General features: G+C 47.6%; 1 protein-coding gene across 1 annotated transcript in view; it reads right to left on the minus strand.

Annotated features, from left to right (window-relative positions):
- Lama1 (laminin subunit alpha 1) overlaps positions 1–18,268 on the minus strand; it is a 121,466-nt gene that overhangs the window by 87,206 nt on the left and 15,992 nt on the right. Inside the window, exons 2-3 of the mRNA XM_075956011.1 lie at positions 9,933–10,103; positions 9,524–9,636 (exon numbers count right to left, since the gene is read on the minus strand). Coding sequence (XP_075812126.1) covers positions 9,524–9,636; positions 9,933–10,103 — 284 coding nt within the window. The remainder of the gene's footprint in view (positions 1–9,523; positions 9,637–9,932; positions 10,104–18,268) is intronic.

Here is an 18,268-nt window from a genome sequence, read left to right on the forward strand (position 1 = left end):
GGCTTCCTGGGCTTCATTTCCATACCGCAGCAAGGCTGAGATGGAGGCTCGAGCGAGGCACCTCTCTCGAAGTACAGCCATGTGCACAGGGGGCACATTCAGAGACATGGGTCATTGGGTGATTTTGTGAACACCGGAGTGCGCTTACAGACCCCTGCATGGTGTTGCCTACTACACACTCAGCCCTCTGTTCAGACAGCTGTTCCTGGGCTTTTCATCTATCAACGTGTTCCCGCACTGACAGATTTAGGAATCTAAACATAACCAGGCAGAGAAAGGAAAGAGCACAATGAAGAATATCGGGCACAGACTGGGAGTTCAGGTCCGTTCTAATCTGGTGGAAATGCTTCCGTGTATGAGCACCATTCTTGGGCAAGCAGCATTATGTCCGCATGACATTATGCATGTATAGATTGTATAGATTTCAAAGGGACCCCAGTGCTAAGGAGATGCATTCCCAGTAACAGCCTGCCCAGTCACTAGTGAGTCTGTCCCTATTGCCATGATTTCATCAGAACTAAGGTTTACAGTTGGATTACCTTGGTCACTCTGTCTGCCAAAAGGTAATGCATTATTAGAGATTAGCGTTCTTTAAAGTTCCTTCAATCTGGGCAATTATAAAACTCAATCGAATGCTTTTCATGATATAGCCTGCAGGTAATAAATCCCAAGGAGGATTCCCCGCAGCGCACTGCGTTATTCACAGCATACAATAAACGTGATTTCTGTATTACAAGTCTCAGCTGAGCCAAAGGCACAGTGGGGACACGAGGCACCTGAAGTCCCATCACTTCCCCCAAGGGCCGTCGTTCTCATCTGAGACCGTCTCAAAATGAGGACACGGTTAATCTTCTGTTCTCTCTATTGTTAGAAAGAGAGGTGGAAATCCAGGCGCTGATCCTCGAGCCCTGAAATACATCACTGCCAGGTTTCAGAACAGTTTGACAGTCCTGATGGAGATTAATGATCGAAACATACTTAATGGATGAGAAGATAATTAAGAAGACCAAACACTGTATTCAGTCCAGTGCTCCTAGACAGATGTCTAATATCATGACAAGATAAAAGTGCATGACGGACGGGTTAATTCTCTGATATTCAAAAGGAAAGGGGGAGGAGGGAAGAAAAGAAGAGGTGGGGTGAGGCAGGGGCCCTTTTAAACACGATGTTAAGGAGTTGTGAGACTCTCAGTCACCAGGGACACATAAAGCAAATAATATTTTTGAAAAATAAACCAAACTAGCAAAGATTGCATTTGAGGGCTGGGATGTAGCTCAGTGGTAGAGCACTGGTCTAGTTCCAATCCTTGGTACTAAAGACTCCACAGTGAGAAAAATAATCAACACACAGCCACAGAAATATTAAACTGTGATTTATAGTAGTCCCAAACTAGAAACACATTTTAGGTGTCCAACTGTCATAACACGTTAAATAAAGCATTATGTACCGATATAATAAAGTACTGTTCAATCTTTAGACACTGTTATAGGAATTTAGCTGATGGCCCTAAAGACAAAACCAATACTCCCTGGCCTTGGCAGAGTCAACAGTGATCGTGTATATGACAGTCTTTAAGTATTGGTCAATAGGTTCGAAGGTACCTGGACTTCTGGAAGAAGAGTTACAATTCTGTGCTCTGTGTTGCGGTCACCATCTGGGCTACAGTTTACTCATCTGTCCTAGACTTAAACATTCTCTTATCTTTGGTCGATTCCGTCCCTTGTAAAACCAAAAATATACACCCAGAGAAAGACCTTTACAAGAACACTCACAGAAGCTCTTACACAATGGAGAAAAGCTGAAAACAGCTCTGCCAAGGAGCAGATAAAAGGACGTCAGTGTGCTCGTAAAGTGAAGCGTTGCTCAGAAAGAGAAGGCGCAAACCTCAGCAGGGCTCTCAGAGAAGGAAGCCAGATGCAGGGTGAGATCTCTCGATGGGAAGTTATCTATCATTGTGGAGACTCACCGAAGGGAAACAGTCAGAGCAGAGGGTTCTCTGGCCAGAGAGAGGACAAACATGACGAGCAACAGCCAGGGAAGGGCATGGGGAACACTCTGGAGTGACGAGAATGGCCCATAATTGATTAGTACGTGGCTTGAATCCATTCAACTGTACACTCGCGATCTGTGTAATTCACTGCCTGCAACTGACAGCGTGTCCTCCTCATCGGAGCCCAGCACTCTGGGGAGTCCCCACCAGAGCTGATAACACATGCTAATTGCTGGGCCCCCTGCCTTGTCGTGGTCTGTAACGGCTCCAGCATACACGACTCGACATCACACATGAGCATCATCTGCTCGTGTGTTCTTGTCAGGCTTTGCCGGCTGCAGCTGGACTGACCCCAGGCAGGTTTCTCCTTATCCTGGTTCCCTGAACAACACAGTATAGCCAATGCTTACCCAGCATTCGCGCTGATGCCTGAGGTATGACATGTCAGCTAGTGGTGATTCCAAGTACACAAGAGGATGTTATTAATACATATGTAATGTGCCTTATAACATAAAAAAATGGGTCTGGGGTTGGTATCCTGATACCGGGGAGATAGTCCAGTCCTGAAATCAATATCCTATGGAGAACAAGAGAGTTTGCATAGCTGCAGTGCAGAAAAGAGAGCGAAAACATTTCAGGCGGAATGTGCTGTCTCAAACCCACACGTCTCACTTTCTCTGCTGCAAGACTTTCCTGGGCTTCTGTCTCCTGCACATCCTCCCGTTTGTTTCCTCCTTCCTTCCTTCTTTGAGAGGCCTGCCCTAAGCCCCTTCCTGTGTGCTCCCTAGGCATTCGCAGAAGTTAAATGCAGACCATCTATTTCCTACACTAGAGCACAAGCCTCAGGAGGGAACAGTCTTCTTCGAATTGCTGACCAAAGAGACGTTGCTATGTTGGCTGGTACAGATAAGGAGCTTACTTTTTCTATACTGACAGTTTTGCGTGGGCACAGCAGTCGTCTTGTATATCAACAAATCTGGAGACTCCAAAACCTAGTGAGTAGCAACTCCATGATGTATTTAACTAGTAAATACGTACAGTAGACCTGAAGACGAAGAGCGGGACAGAAAGTAAAACTCCGGCTGTTAGAATTGCAGGTGATTAGGAAAAAATCCTTTTCCATCCTCTTTCACATCTGTGGGATGTGCGCATGTGTGTGTGTGCATAATTTTGCATATGTGTGGACACATGTTTATGTATATGCCTGTGAACAGAGGCCTGGGGTTAAAGTCAGGACTCTTCCTCAGTCCCTCGTCCACTTTGTTCATTGACACAAAGACACTCAGCCAGGACCAGAGCTCACTGATGTGGCTAGTGTCTTGTTAGCCAGCTTACTGATGTGTCTAGTCTTGTTAGCCAGCTTACTGATGTGGTTAGTCTTGTTAGTCAGCTTACTGATGTGGCTAGTGTCTTGTTAGCCAGCTTACTGATGTGTCTAGTCTTGTTAGCCAGCTCACTGATGTGTCTAGTCTTGTTAGCCAGTTCACTGATGTGTCTAGTCTTGTTAGCCAGCTCACTGATGTGGCTAGTGCCTTGTTAGCCAGCTTGCTCAGGGGATCCATAGTTTCTGCTTTCCGGGTTGGAATTACAAGGAGGTTGCCATGCCCACATGGAATTTACATGGGTTTCTGGAGAACTGTTGAACCATCTCCCCAGGCCTCCAAAACTCTTGTTTTATGATTTGTTGTATTTTCTTAAAGTTCCTGTTACCTCTACACTACCTCTACACTAGAATTTTCTCTGTATAAAAGTATACACTAGAATTTTCTGTATATAAAAGTATACACTAGAAGCATAAAAATCACCTTGCAGATGGGTTTATTAGTGCACACTTTTAATCCCAGTATTAGGGAGGCAGGGGCAGGCAGATCTCTATGAGTTTAAGGCCAGCCTAGTCTATATAGCAAGTTCCAGCCTACCCAGGCAGGGTTATATAGCGAGAGCCTGTATTAAAAGCAAAGGGAAGCAGAGGGGAGACCTAGAATAGATTCCAAGTTCCAAACTGTTAACTATGTATCAAATAGTTCTTCAGAAATTGCAATTTATCTTTTTGTTTATCCCTACTATAAGAGGAAGAAAGAATGAGTTTTTTTGGTGGACTTCCCTCTCTGTCCCCAAACGCACAAGCAGGTTTTGTTTGACATCAAAGAGTTGGGAGAGCGAAAGCATGCTGAGAAAGAATGTCATAAAGCCATCCTCGTTCATTTCCCAGAATCCCTCTCAGGTCCCAGCCAGAAGCGCTGATTCTGAGCCAGATAAGATGTCCAAGCTGCTTCGAACCCAAGAAGAAGAACAGGACAGGAGTGTTTGGTGAACTCCCCAAGCCAACAGGGTGGTGGTCCCTGATGGTACACCACAGCTGGCGACACCTATTTCTTACACACCACTGGGCAGCTGCGGATGGAAGCTGAGACGGAAGACATAGCTAACAAAAGCAAACGTTTGTGGAGATTACCAGAGACCACCCTGCGTGAACAAGGGACAGTGTGGGTGACTCTAAACCACCACGAAGAGCCATGGATTCCTTCTATTCATTCTGCCAAACAAATGCCAGGAAAGCTTCGTGTCGGAGACTGGGGAGGTCAGTATGCACGCTGAAGCGTCGCTCTGACCTAACAGCGGTGCTGTGGGAACAGAGGCCTCTGTGACCCAGCTTTCAGAAGGGTAACTGCTTTGCTGCAGAACTTTTGTCTTTGTTTGTTTAATGCACCAAGCCAAGACCCATTTGTCGTAAGAGCACAGTTTACATGTAAGGGTGTCTTAGGAATGCACTGCGTGAGTTTTCTGACCAACCTGGTCAATGTGCTTAGCAAACGCAAACGGCGCGTGTGTCTAGCAACAGCGTCTACCACCCAAGCCTTGTCAGTTTATCAGGGACTTGTAGGGACCAAACACAATGGACTTCTAAACTAATGAGACTCTCTCTATGACTGCCCCCAACCCCGAGCTTGCCCACAACAAAGATTCCTCTGTGAGCCTGTTCTCACAACTAAGTGCCACTTCCTAATTAAACCTACACACACACACACACACACACACACACACAAAAGTGGAGCGGTTCCAGGAGGCAGCGCCTCTGCCGGTGCCATAGGGAATACTTCCTTTCTCACGAAACAGATTTTATCTTAAAAGGGATTCTTTCTTTCTTTTTTTTTTTTTTTTTTTTTTTTTTTTTTTTTTTTTTTGTAACTCACAAATCTGACCCTCCTGGAGAAAATATTTGAACAGGCTTTAAAATTTCCTTTCAAAGGAAAGACAATATATCGATTCAATTTGTTTTCTCCCCGGTCCCACACTATGGGATCAAGAGCACCCAATTCTACCTGCACTGCCAAAGCAAGGAAGCAGTGCTGATACCTGTAGATTTGCAGGGATGTGGACCCCACCGGGCTCCACTAAAGGTCAACAGAAAGAGCTGAGAGGCTAGAATCTCAGTACCCTCAAGATAGAAAGAAAAAAAACCTGTAAGGACCCTTGGCAGCTGCATCTTAATGTTGTGACCTGAAAGACAGCAATGACTGGGGATCCCGTGAGGGAGCGTGGACAGTGTGGAAGGAGCTGAGATTTGGAGGAATATGGAGCAACAGGCCAGGGGCCTAGCTGTTCTGTGCTGGCATTTTCCTTCCTAAAACGGAGAGTATCTCTGCATTGCAGGACTGTCAGGACATCAGCTGGAGGAAGAGAGCTGAGGAATAAAAGGCTGGACCGTCTCCAAGCGACACCTCTAGGTTTCTGTATATTTGCCAGTAAACAGTCCTTTTAAAGTGATCCTCAAAACTCACCAGGAACCTGCCATTTAAACTTCAAAATATGGCTTCTATTCACTGCGTTATTTCTCTGGCAGGGGATGAGACTGAACTTTTCAATTGGAAGCTCAAGTTATTATCCGTAAGAGAATCAATCCAAACCACAGGACCGGGAACTCTAAGCTAAGGCTGGGTAGAACTTATAGAAGACCACGCGCACAGCTTCTAAAAGCTTTAATAGTGAGTTGTAGTCATACTGGGAAATGCTCAAGTCAAGATGTAAACTAAAACACTGGGGCATGACCTTTTACATCGGAGACCCTCGCTGAAGGAAGGGCCGGGTCTGAGGACGCACGCCATGGCCCCGCATCTTGAGTGGCCAAATGCCTACTCTTTCACTAGCTGCACGAACTCTCTTCTCTGTTCAGTAATCTACACAAAGGTAGACACTGGCATGGGATGGAGCTTGATTATGAGAATTCAGTGGCACACCTCAGATCAAAGGACTACACATCACAGACCTGGCACAGAAAGTTCCAGTAAACATTAACACCTTTGGGGAGGTATTAAATGCATAGGGATACAAGAGGGAAAAGAGGAAAGCTGGCCCAGTTTTACAGTATTATCAGTGGTCCTCTCAGAGTAAATGGATGGTGAGCGCCTCTCCCTCTGCATGACAACCTGAACCTTCTGACTGCTTTACAATGTTCCCATTCTATTTCACAAATCTAAACACAATTATCCTTGACATGCAAGCTCGTTCTCTCAAATTCGCATGATTGTATTGCTAAAAATCCTATTAGCTAAGTCTAACTGGGTTATCTTAAGGTCTTGCTTAGCATTTCCTCTGGTGATATCTGAAGATCAGAGAGAGGACATTAATGGGGGTGGGGTGTGACTTGAGAGATGGCTCAGTTTATAACACGCCTGCCACACAAGTCTGGGGACCTGAGTTTGGATCCGCAGCACACACATTAACAAGCCGGGCACGGTGGTGCCCATGAATGACCACAGAGACAAGTGGACCCCACAGCTCACTGGTCAGCTTGCCTAGACAATTCAGGGTACCAGGTCCTGGGAGTGACTTTGTCTCAACAAGATGAGGTGAAGAACATTTAAAGAGACTAGAGGTTGACTCCTGGTGTCCATATTCATGTACACACACACACACACACACACATACACACTATGTACAAAGACAAAGGTCAGAGGAAGAAGCAACCTGAGGTCTACAGGATGGGAGGAATTAGTTGGGCACACTATACCACTCATAATGCTACCATACTCTGCGAAAAGATGACCTTGGTGCCCCTCTCTATGCATCTCCACTATACCATGTCAACAAAATCAACAGCAAGTTCCTATGAAACAGAACTGTTCCCAAGTTCCTCGGTCCCGCCTGAGTCATTCTCTCAGCTGAGATCCAAGGGCACCGGGTCCTAGGCTGTATGTGAAGTCAGTCCATGATTCTGCTAGGATTCCAAAGTTCGCTCTTCTTTTCAACGTATTTGAGCTCTGGATGACCACCGTATGCCAGGGCACCTGCAGCGGCTTCTCTGTGCTGGCTGGGAACACAGCAAGTGATCACCTGCTGGCGAAGACGGACTTAATGGCTAAAGGACTGACAGTGTCCCCTGGATTCTGTGTCTTGAGGTTGAGTCTAGAGCGTTGCAAATCACCAGGTGTCTCTTCAGGAGGCTGCAGGGCTGAGGCCGGAACCCAAGGAGAGAGGCTACATTGCTCCTGTCTCCTGCTTTTCCTGTCAGTCTCACCCCTGCAGATGCCCCTGACTCTAGCTTCTGAGTATTTCCCAGAGGAGCTCCCGACTCCCTCCTGAAGTCAGGGGAGGGGTGTTGTCCCTTGCTCCAAGGGTCCAGATGCTAATGATTCCACCCCTCCTTTGGTTCCTCCATGGCTGTCACAGTCTGAGAGACTTTCTGCCCCCCCCCTTTCCAGTTCTCCAACAGTCTAACCAGTTCCTGACAGTGAATACACCCCTCTGCACACGCAACTCACATGGTCTCTGTTCCCTGGCTGGACCCGGGCTGATGCAGTGCTCCCTTCATAGGGTGTTAAAATGTTTACTTGTATAAAATACAGGTAACACTGAAATTACCATTTTAGCCATTTAAGTTGTGTGATTCAGTGGCATTGATCCATGCCGTTTAACTATCACCATCACCCACGTACACGGCATCCTTATTCGACGTTCCCATCGAACACTAACCCCCCTCTTTGTTCTCCCCACACCTGCAACCACCAGCCTACTTCCTACCTCCAAACCAGACACCATTTCTTCTTGGTGTGTAGCTTCATGGGATGTTTTCAAGATACGCTCACATTAGAGTATGTATCAAGTTTTCGTTTGCTTGCAAGGCTGGGCAATGTGTGTGTACCACAGTTTACACGTTCATCAGCCGATGGAAATCTGAGCTGCTCCCGCCCTTTGGCTCTGTGAGTGATGCCGCTGTATCATTGAGTCTTCCCTTCTGTTCTATGGGTTTTATAGCTGGAGGGAGACTAGCTGGGCACATTGTAAGTCTATACCTAGATTATTAAGGAAACACTATTTTGTCTTCCTCGGTGGCTGAATCCCTTCAAGCCAACCAGGAGTGTACAGACGGCCTTCCTCCTCTGCACCCTGGCTACACCTGCGACTTCCTGTCTCTTTTATAACAGTTATCCTGATGGGGGTGAAATGCTATCTTCTTGTGCTTTTGGTATTCACTTCCCTAATGGGTACTAATCTTTAATCGAGAATTCCGCCAATCAGAAAGTCTTCTGTCCTGCTGAGGGATGTCCGCATAGGAAATGGACTTCAACATAGCAAGTGGGACCTAACGTAAGTCTGGGAGCCGTAAAATTCAAGATTCAAAGAAAATGTGCAGGCTTTCTCAGAATGATTTATGTTCAGTTTAAAAACACCCAAAGTCATCAGTGACAATAGTGGTGCTCAGGCAAGGGTGTGTGTCCACACCACCCGACAGTGAGCAGAAGTTGATCATGGACGGTAGTGGCGCTCAGGCAAGGGTGTGTGTCCACACCACCCAACAGTGAGCAGAAGTTGATCAGTGACGAGTGACGGTAGTGGCGCTCAGGCAAGGGTGTGTGTCCACACCACCCCACAGTGAGCAGAAGTTGATCAGTGACGGTAGTGGCGCTCAGGCAAGGGTGTGTGTCCACACCACCCGACAGTGAGCAGAATTAACTAGAATGCACCGCCTACATACACTGGGTCCCAGTAGGTTTTTTTAATGGTTGCTCTAATAGCCCAACAGCAGAATATTTCAAATGCTACCCATCAGTGGAAGAAACGGGCGGAAGTTACCTGTGTAAAATAGTAAGGTACTAACTGCAGACACCACAACCAACTTCTTCAGCCAGCCCAGTCCTGTATGACCTTCTCCAGGGTCAAGCCCATGAGTGTGCCTGACACTCGCCAACCAGTCAGATACAGCCTCTGCCCCATATCGGTGATCTAGTCTGGTCTAGCCACTCCTCCCTGTACAGTAAACCCCTAGGTTTCTGTCAGGGCCTGCCTTGACTGCCCCTCAGGTGCCCATAGACCCTTCCCACACCACGTTTAGCCTCTCCATCCAGCAAGATCTACCCCCACACTCCTGGCTGAGATCACAACCAAATGGGCCAGGAAATGGTGCCGTGGAGTACTGTGTATCACCTACCTCACACCTGGAAGGAACGGCAAGACGAGAGAGCAAATGTGTTAAGAAAGAAGGCAGACGTCAGGGGGCTACAGAGCTCCTCCAGCAGGACCGGCCCCACCTACCTGCCGTAAGTCCAAGGTGATGGTGACCCAGTGATACTCTCTCCCGTTCTGAATACTGGGACTCTGCCACCAATTATTGGTGCCGTCTATCGCGTGTGATATTGGGTGGCGCTCTGTTAAAAGAACACAGGAGCACACGCAGCTCTCAGCTCTGGACTTTCATTCTTGAACTGCTAAACTCAGCGCCAAGGCACAGCCAAGTCGCCAAGGTGAGCAGCTTTTGAGGATCTCAGGGAAGTCACTGTTACTTCAGAAAGTATAAATTCCCACGGGGAGCCCAAGGTGGAGCTCAGAGACGGAACACATGCTAAACACATGCAAAGCCCTGGGTTCAATCCTAGAACCCACAAAGTAAGTTGCATAAGCATCTCCCTGTGCACTTTTCTTTGAACAGAAAGGCTGTACTTACCTCTAGGATTTGTACTGTTACCGTCGCAGACCCGGCACTGGGAGTGTCGAACAGGTCGGCCGGGTACGTGCTCCACGAGTTTGCAGAACATCTCAGGCCCCTTCTCGCCACAGGTCGCATTGGCACTGATGTGGGCACTGGTGGCCAGGTTGAGAATGGCAGGGAACAAGCCTGGAAGTCAAAGTTCAAAAGCCAAATCAGTCAAGTCAAGCTATGCAACCCACATCACAGGCAAATCCAAAAGAGCTTGTAAATCCGTGTGCTGAATGAGGGGCCCTTCCACCAAAACTAGGTACACCAAAGGCTTTCAAGGCTCACTGATGTGGAACTCTGAGACAAACAGGACACATCTGTAAGAAAAACCAAGAACACTAGCTAGAAGACATGAAGGAATTTTCGGGAGTAAATATTTTCCACACTCTCATCCAGGTTTGGGATTCTTACTTAGGCACATATGATTGTGAAAAATATAGTGTGAAAACACGAAGATTTGTGCATCTTGCCCTAGCAACAAAAACGATTATGAACAGGTAGCCTCAATGTTTAGGAGCGGGTGTTCTTCTGCCTTGAATTCGTTTTGAGATGCAGCAGAAACTAGCCTGGATTGACAAAGAGACAGACGGATACACGGAGGGAGAGTCACTGAAGAAGGGAGTGAACAGCAATTGTAGAATCCAGGTTCTCAGTGCACAATTCTAGATCGTGGGTTGCATTTTTTCTAATAAAATGTTTAAACAATATGTTTAAAGACAAGTTATAATTCTCACACTGCCCAAAGAAACTGGCCACTGTCCTCAAAGACAGCCGCCAGCTGCCTGGCTCTGGCAGGAATGCAGGGTCTTCCCTGTAATTACATACAATCTTCTTTTTCCTTTCTTTTGTCCCTCACGATGGCTTGTTTCCTTGGGTGAATGAAACTTCGGAACACAAGGATCCAGACTGTACAGCTCTCCCCACACGGATAATCCCTGCTCGGCCCAGTATCTCTGTCTTAGCCGATGTTTATCTCCAAGCAGCTGGGCTCTGGGCAGGTTCAAAGAACTCAGTGGCAGATTTTGCGCAACTCTGAGACCAGGATCCCCACTAGACTTCTTCTGAGACTTAACTTTATCTTGATAAAGAAGGGCATTAGCAGCAGAGAAGCTATAGAGATCCAGAAATAACAGTGTGCGCGGGGTGGGGGAGCCATCGACCGAAACAGACTGCGTAAACAGTTCTGACAAGAGCTTAGCCTCCTGCAGATCCCAGCCCACTAGATGTTGATCTTTAAGGACCACAGACTCTGATATGCCCTTTGTAAATAACATACCCAGCTCTGGGGGTGCAGCTCAGTGGTAGAGCACTGGCCTACGACATCCAAAACCCTTCACAAGCATGCATACCCACACCTGCTTTTTAGTAACACAAACCTGTTTTAATTGTATAGACAGAATTCTTGTCTTTAACCATTGAGTTCTACCTAGTATACTCGATGGCGCTTTATTGTAAATATTTAAGATTTTAAATCAAAGACAAAATGGTTCTCTTGAAAGACTTCCTCTGCACCGGTTCGAAGGGAGACAGCCAGATGTTTGTTGTTGCTGTTTTAATGATGTGGCCCTGACCACACACCTGAGCAGGCTTCCATCCCCAGACTAGCAGGGCACACAGACTAGACTCGGTAGGGAAAGTAGGATTCTCAAAATTGGGTGGGAGGGTAGAGAGGGTGGTGAATACGTTCAAAATACATTATGGGAAATTCTCAAAGAATTAATAAAATACAAAAAGGTAGTCCTTTTATTTTTTTTCTCACATAACAGATTAGAATTACCTAGCAGTTCTCCTATAACAGAGGGGCTGCACTCAAGACTCTAAGCGGCTCAAAACTGTACATCACATACATATGTTTTACTCCCATGATAGAAAGTTATTACCATTCTCTGTTGTGTCTGGTTACATGGTAGAAGGCAAAAGAAAGCCAGACTTAGTGTCTGTAGAGAACAATTTGAACAGAGTGTTTGTTTTTTGTTTTTTTTTTTTTTTGTGTGTGTGTGTATGTGTGTTTTAAGTTCTCCCAGGCAATTGAGTCATCTTCAAGTTTGCAGAGATACCCCAACCCAGGACAAATGCGTGGGCATTAAGCAGGTAGAGAGAGAGGGACAGGAAACCCACTGAAAGCTCCTGAGAAGGCGAGGTTGGCTTTGCATAGAAACGTCCAAGGTGGATAGAAGGCTGAAGCCCAGCACGTGCGAGCCTCACACAGAACGTATTAGACTCTATGCTTTTGCTGGGGCTTCATTTCCTCCAGTTATTGCCGAGGTAACTGGGACCTCTTTCTCCCCCATTCAGAACACGGAATAATCCACCTGCTCATGCATTTAACCAGCACTTGCGCCCTTGGTCACACCAAACCCCACAGAGCATGAAATAGATGCCTCCCTGCTTGCCAGCTGCTCTGCTTTCAGCCCCCTTTACAAACTGAGCACGGCTGGCCTCCCAAAATGTCCTTCAGGGTCAGGTGACTGTACTGGAAAGTCCCCTGACTACAATTAGGTTAAAAAAAAAAACTGCCACCAACCTATGGACAAAAAAAAAATAATAATATTACATAATTACCATCGCTTCCTCCCAGACACTTCTGGCTTGCTTAATAATTCATCATTCAGGGCTTTTGAGTTCTTCCCTGTACTGTAATTTTTCACCTTAAAGCATCTTCAAATGTTGATTGAGCTGACAAAAGCACTTTCTTCATGGATTCTGATCAAAACTACAGAGTCAATCCTTCGGGCCCTTGAGGTAAGAGTGTGTGTGTGTGTGTGTGTGTGTGTGTGTGTGTGTGTGTGTGTATACAGTGTGTGTTTCCATCTTGGGGGGGAATGGTTTGTGAGGTCCACAGATGCTATATTTATCTAATACATACTATAAATCAGTGTGATCATCAGCAAAGAAAGGATTTGCAGTTCCTGCTAAAAGGAACCTAGTCGGCTTGTTCCCATAGCTTTTTCCAGAATTAAACCATGATTAGGAATGTATTACACGGATGAATAATCAAATGGCTTCTAGTGTCACGAGCGCTTTTCTTTTCGGGAAAACAAAGAAGACTTGAACAAGACAGTCAACGTCACCGATTCAAACCTCAGAAGAATCTAAGACAAGTAAGAATTCAAGTTCCTGAATTAAAGTTCGTGATTTCTTGCTAAGTATTAAAACACATTTAGTCTTCATTTGCCAAATGCTATCTTGCTTCATCTCTCATTTACCCATGATGCATCTATGAAATCACTGCAGAATCCAGAGATACGGAAGAAAGCTCCCAGCTTTTCAGCACTCCTGGAACATGACAGTGGCCAATGTGACAGGGCTCACACTGGGGACAGTGGGCAATGTGACAGGGCTCACACTGGGGACAGTGGCCAATGTGACAGGGCTCACACTGGGGACAGTGGTCAATGTGACAGGGCTCACATTGGGGACAGTGGCCAATGTGACAGGGCTCACACTGGGGACAGTGGGCAATGTGACAGGGCTCACACTGGGGACAGTGGCCAATGTGACAGGGCTCACACTGGGGACAGTGGTCAATGTGACAGGGCTCACACTGGGGACAGTGGTCAATGTGACAGGGCTCACACTGGGGACAGTGGTCAATGTGACAGGGCTCACACTGGGGACAGTGGTCAATGTGACAGGGCTCACACTGGGGACAGTGGTCAATGTGACAGGGCTCACACTGGGGACAGTGGTCAATATGACAGGGCTCACATTGGGGACAGTGGTCAATGTGACAGGGCTCACACTGGGGACAGTGGCCAATGTGACAGGGCTCACACTGGGGACAGTGGCCAATGTGACAGGGCTCACACTGGGGACAGTGGCCAATGTGACAGGGCTCACACTGGGGACAGTGGCCAATGTGACAGGGCTCACACTGGGGACAGTGGCCAATGTGACAGGGCTCACATTGGGGACAGTGGTCAATGTGACAGGGCTCACACTGGGGACAGTGGCCAATGTGACAGGGCTCACATTGGGGACAGTGGCCAATGTGACAGGGCTCACACTGGGGACAGTGGGCAATGTGACAGGGCTCACACTGGGGACAGTGGCCAATGTGACAGGGCTCACACTGGGGACAGTGGGCAATGTGACAGGGCTCACACTGGGGACAGTGGCCAATGTGACAGGGCTCACACTGGGGACAGTGGGCAATGTGACAGGGCTCACACTGGGGACAGTGGCCAATATGACAGGGCTCACACTGGGGACAGTGGTCAATGTGACAGGGCTCACACTGGGGACAGTGGTCAATGTGACAGGGCTCACACTGGGGACAGTGGTCAATGTGACAGGGCTCACACTGGGGACAGTGGCCAATGTGACAGGGCTCACATTGGGGACAGTGGCCAATGTGACAGGGCTCACACTGGGGACAGTGGCCAATGTGACAGGGCTCACACTGGGGACAGTGGCCAATGTGGCAGGGCTCACACTGGGGACAGTGGCCAATGTGACAGGGCTCACACTGGGGACAGTGGCCAATGTGACAGGGCTCACACTGGGGACAGTGGCCAATGTGACAGGGCTCACACTGGGGACAGTGGCCAATGTGACAGGGCTCACACTGGGGACAGTGGCCAATGTGGCAGGGCTCACACTGCAGCCCAAGACCACTGGCTCTGAAGATTTGACAATTCTGGTGACCTGAGCATTTTCCTGTCTGGCTCCTTGGGGTTGGCTGGTCCCCTCCCTCCCTCCCTCCCTCCATTCCTCCATCCCTCCCTTCCTTCCTTCCTCCCTCCCCCTCCCTCCCTCCCCCCGTCTCTCTCTGTCTCTTTCTCCTTACTTTCTTATCTTCTTCATGTCCTGGCCCCTTTTTCTTTTTTAGGTGTGTATGATGTAAGACAGAAGAGGGGATCTGATCCTCAGGATCTAGAGCCACAGGTTGCTGTGAGCAGCTTGTCATGGGTGCTGGGAACCCACTGCAGGTCCTCTCCAGGAGAGTATGCTCTCTGAATCACTCAGCCATCTCTCCAGCCCCAGCGACCATTCTTGAACTATTTATTCACCTGTTCCTTCCATTACGGCTGCCAGAACTCTGGATACCTATCTATATTGACACAGAATATAGGATCAGAGCTCAGCTAGGGCAGCTGCCTGGAGCACCTAAAGAACTTCAGAAACTAGATGCATGTGCAGATTGCATCAGGCATTTTTCAAGCATCTCTCCCCAGCTCTAGCTGAGCAGAATCAGCAGGCATTTTGCAGAAGTGGCATTGAAGCCTTTCACAGGGCAGATTCAGGCCTGCGTGCAGTTCCTACTGGTGGGCCCTCAGTCTTCCTGCTCTGCGTTATTTCAGTTGCTGAGCAGCGGCACTAAGGCCTCCATCCAGCTTCTTAAGCCGTCAAGAGGCAACTCTGTGTGGTGCTGGCTGGCCTGTGTCAGAGACCTGAGGAGCGCCAGTTAGGAAGCTGCTGGCCTTGGCCTTGTGCTTTCTCAGCCATTAGGTCCTGAGTCATCCTCACTGTCTTCATTGTTTATACTGTCTCGGCATTCCAGCCTGCGCCACTGGGAACACTCAAGGAAAGACCATTCCAGAGTTTTATTGGTCCTGATGTAGCAATATCAGGAATGGCAGCACAAGGAGCTGTTTCCTAGGGGCCTTCCTGATGAGCCTGAACAGCCTGCTTATATCGCCTGAGGGACAGCTTGGACTTATCTTTGCTGCAAAACACAGCCATTTGTTTTGGACCAATCAGGGTCATAAAAGCTTGTGTTTGGGGCCAGCTATAATGGAACCTCCACTAGGGGGCGTGCTCCCCCTCTGGCTAGGAGACAGAGGTTCACCCAGGTTGTGAGCTTTGTTTCTGACAGTCCTGGGGCTATGTGCGTTTAAGAGCCAAGCCCAGCCAGCAGTAATCCTTTGCATATCTGTCTAAGACATCCTTGGCTGTTCCTCCAGTTTGTTGGAACCACTGATCTTTGGCTCAGGACAGCTCAGCAGCAAGACAGGGTTCACCTGCTGACATTTCGGAAGTCCGATTAGCCCATACCCAACAGCTTTGCTAATTTACAAGAAAACGAACACCAGAAGGAGTAGGTACTATATTAAGGATCCTGCCAAAGGATCCTTGCTTGCCCACCGCAGCGTCCTACACACGTTCAGAGAGGCCTCACCGTCCATCTGAATGGCCAGGGTCAGGCAGGCGCTCCTGTAACATGCACTTTTAGTTCATCTGCTCCTTAGCTTTGAGGCCAGGGTTTGTCTAAGTACAAGTATGTCATCTGAAGAACTTCTATTTCCAGTGCAGTTGTGTGCATTAGAATAAAGTTTACAGAAACACAGGAGCCACACAAGAGCCGGCGATCCCATAAATTGCGTTGGAAACTGGGTATGGGGACACACTTGTGTAACCTCAGCCCTCTGGAGGCTGAGGCATGCCCCGGGCTACACAGGGAGACCAACCAAGTCACATCCACAAGAGAGGGCTGCGTATGTTCAGTAGTAGAGTGCTTGCTAGGAAGTCCGAGGTCCTGCATCCTGACGCTAGAACCATATTTAAAAGTGTATAACGGCTCTCAAAGTTGCCAATTACTTAGTCTCTCACAGCGCATTATGTTCGTGTTTATGGCATTGCTGACATAAACAAACTCGCTGCACCAACCATTGCTGCGTACAAGCACTTACTGGATAATCATCATGACGGCTGCCAGTTTCTGTCTTCCTCAGTTCACCCCCCACACTTCTTTACTGCCATTTATTTTCTTTCTTTTTAAAAAAATATTTATTTATTTATTATGTATACAATATTCTGTCTGTGTGTATGCCTGCAGGCCAGAAGAGGGCACCAGACCTCATTACAGATGGTTGTGAGCCACCACGTGGTTGCTGGGAATCGAACCCAGGACCCTTGGAAGAGCAGGCAATGCTCCCAACCTCTGAGCCATCTCTCCTGCCGTTTTTTTTTCGAGTGTTCATCATCTCCTTCTTAAACATAAGCCTCTCTGTCAAACAGTGCACCACGTGACGCCAGCAACACATCCTCTTGTTTACGCTGTCTTTTGACTGTGACAACAGGCCTGTGGAGTGGCTGATGTGTCCCGTGGAAGCCTGTGGGGGGGCCTTAGCCCTACTGGGCCCCAGAATGCAGCTGCCTGCAGTGCCCTTCCCAGAATGCAGCCCTGTGGTTAAATGGCCATAACTGTGCTCGTTAGAAAGTAAAAATTACTCAGATTGCTACCAAATGAACTGGCTTTGTATATCAAAGATCGGTATTTCACATGTTTGAACACTAAACATCAAAGCTGAGCTTTAAATAAACATGAAAGTCTTGTTTGTTTAATGGAAATCAGGGCATTTACTTCCAAGGACAATTATCCAAAAGTTACCAGTTAGTTATTTTATTACTCAACTAAAGAAGCAGAGCACACTTAGGAGTGCTTTTTTTTTTTTAAATTATTATTTAAACAAAGGTGACCGCTTTCAGCCACCAGAAAGAGAAAACTCCACTACCGACTCTCCTCTTCCAAAAGCATGCTTGTTTGGGTTTTGGAAGGAAGGAAATGTAATCATTGATGATTTTAGTAAAAGAAAAAGGGCTGAAACATTCCCGAGATAACACGGGCTGAGTAGCAGGACCCACTGCAATGTAGAACAAGACACAGAATGAGGACGAGGTGGGGAAGCAGAGAAATAGAGGACGGAAGATAGATGGAGACAAAAAATGGAAAGAGAAGAGAGGGAGCGTGGAAGGGAGAGAGAAGGAAAGCATGAGAAAAGATGGAAAGGGAGGGTAGGAGGAGACAGAGATGGATGTAAGAGTGAGAGAGACAACTGTAGGGAGGAAAAGGGAACCACACAGACAGGGAGAGCCCAGGCCAGGGTCCTAGGAGCGCATGCTCAGCACAGCCCACTGCTTTCTCTCTCAAGTAGGATGAAGGGAAGTTTGATCTCAGAAAGGAGAGTGGGTGCTGAGCAAAAGGCAGTAGGAGGGCTTTGCTAAAAGCCTGTTTCCATAGCAACGCTCTCAAGGTGTCCTTGACAAAGTCAGATTTCTCCCGTTGCTAAAAACAAAGGGGGAAACAAGTTAGGCACAAACGTGGTCTGTAGGGGGACAATGTCCAGTAGCACAGGCCTGCTTCTCTCCGTGTGTGTCACTTTGCAGACTGGGTTTCATCTGTGTATATGTGTGTGCACACGCATCTGATGTGTGCTCACGTGTGCGTGTGTGTGTGCCTATGTGTGCAAGTATGTGTCTCTGTGTGCTTGCAAGTGTGTGTGTGTGTGTGTGTGTGTGTGTGTGTGTGTGTACAGGCACATGCATACCAAAGTGCAGGTGGGGAGGTCAGAGGACACCCT

The sequence above is a fragment of the Microtus pennsylvanicus genome, chromosome 22 (genome assembly GCF_037038515.1).
Source record: "Microtus pennsylvanicus isolate mMicPen1 chromosome 22, mMicPen1.hap1, whole genome shotgun sequence".
Taxonomy (NCBI): domain Eukaryota; kingdom Metazoa; phylum Chordata; class Mammalia; order Rodentia; family Cricetidae; genus Microtus; species Microtus pennsylvanicus.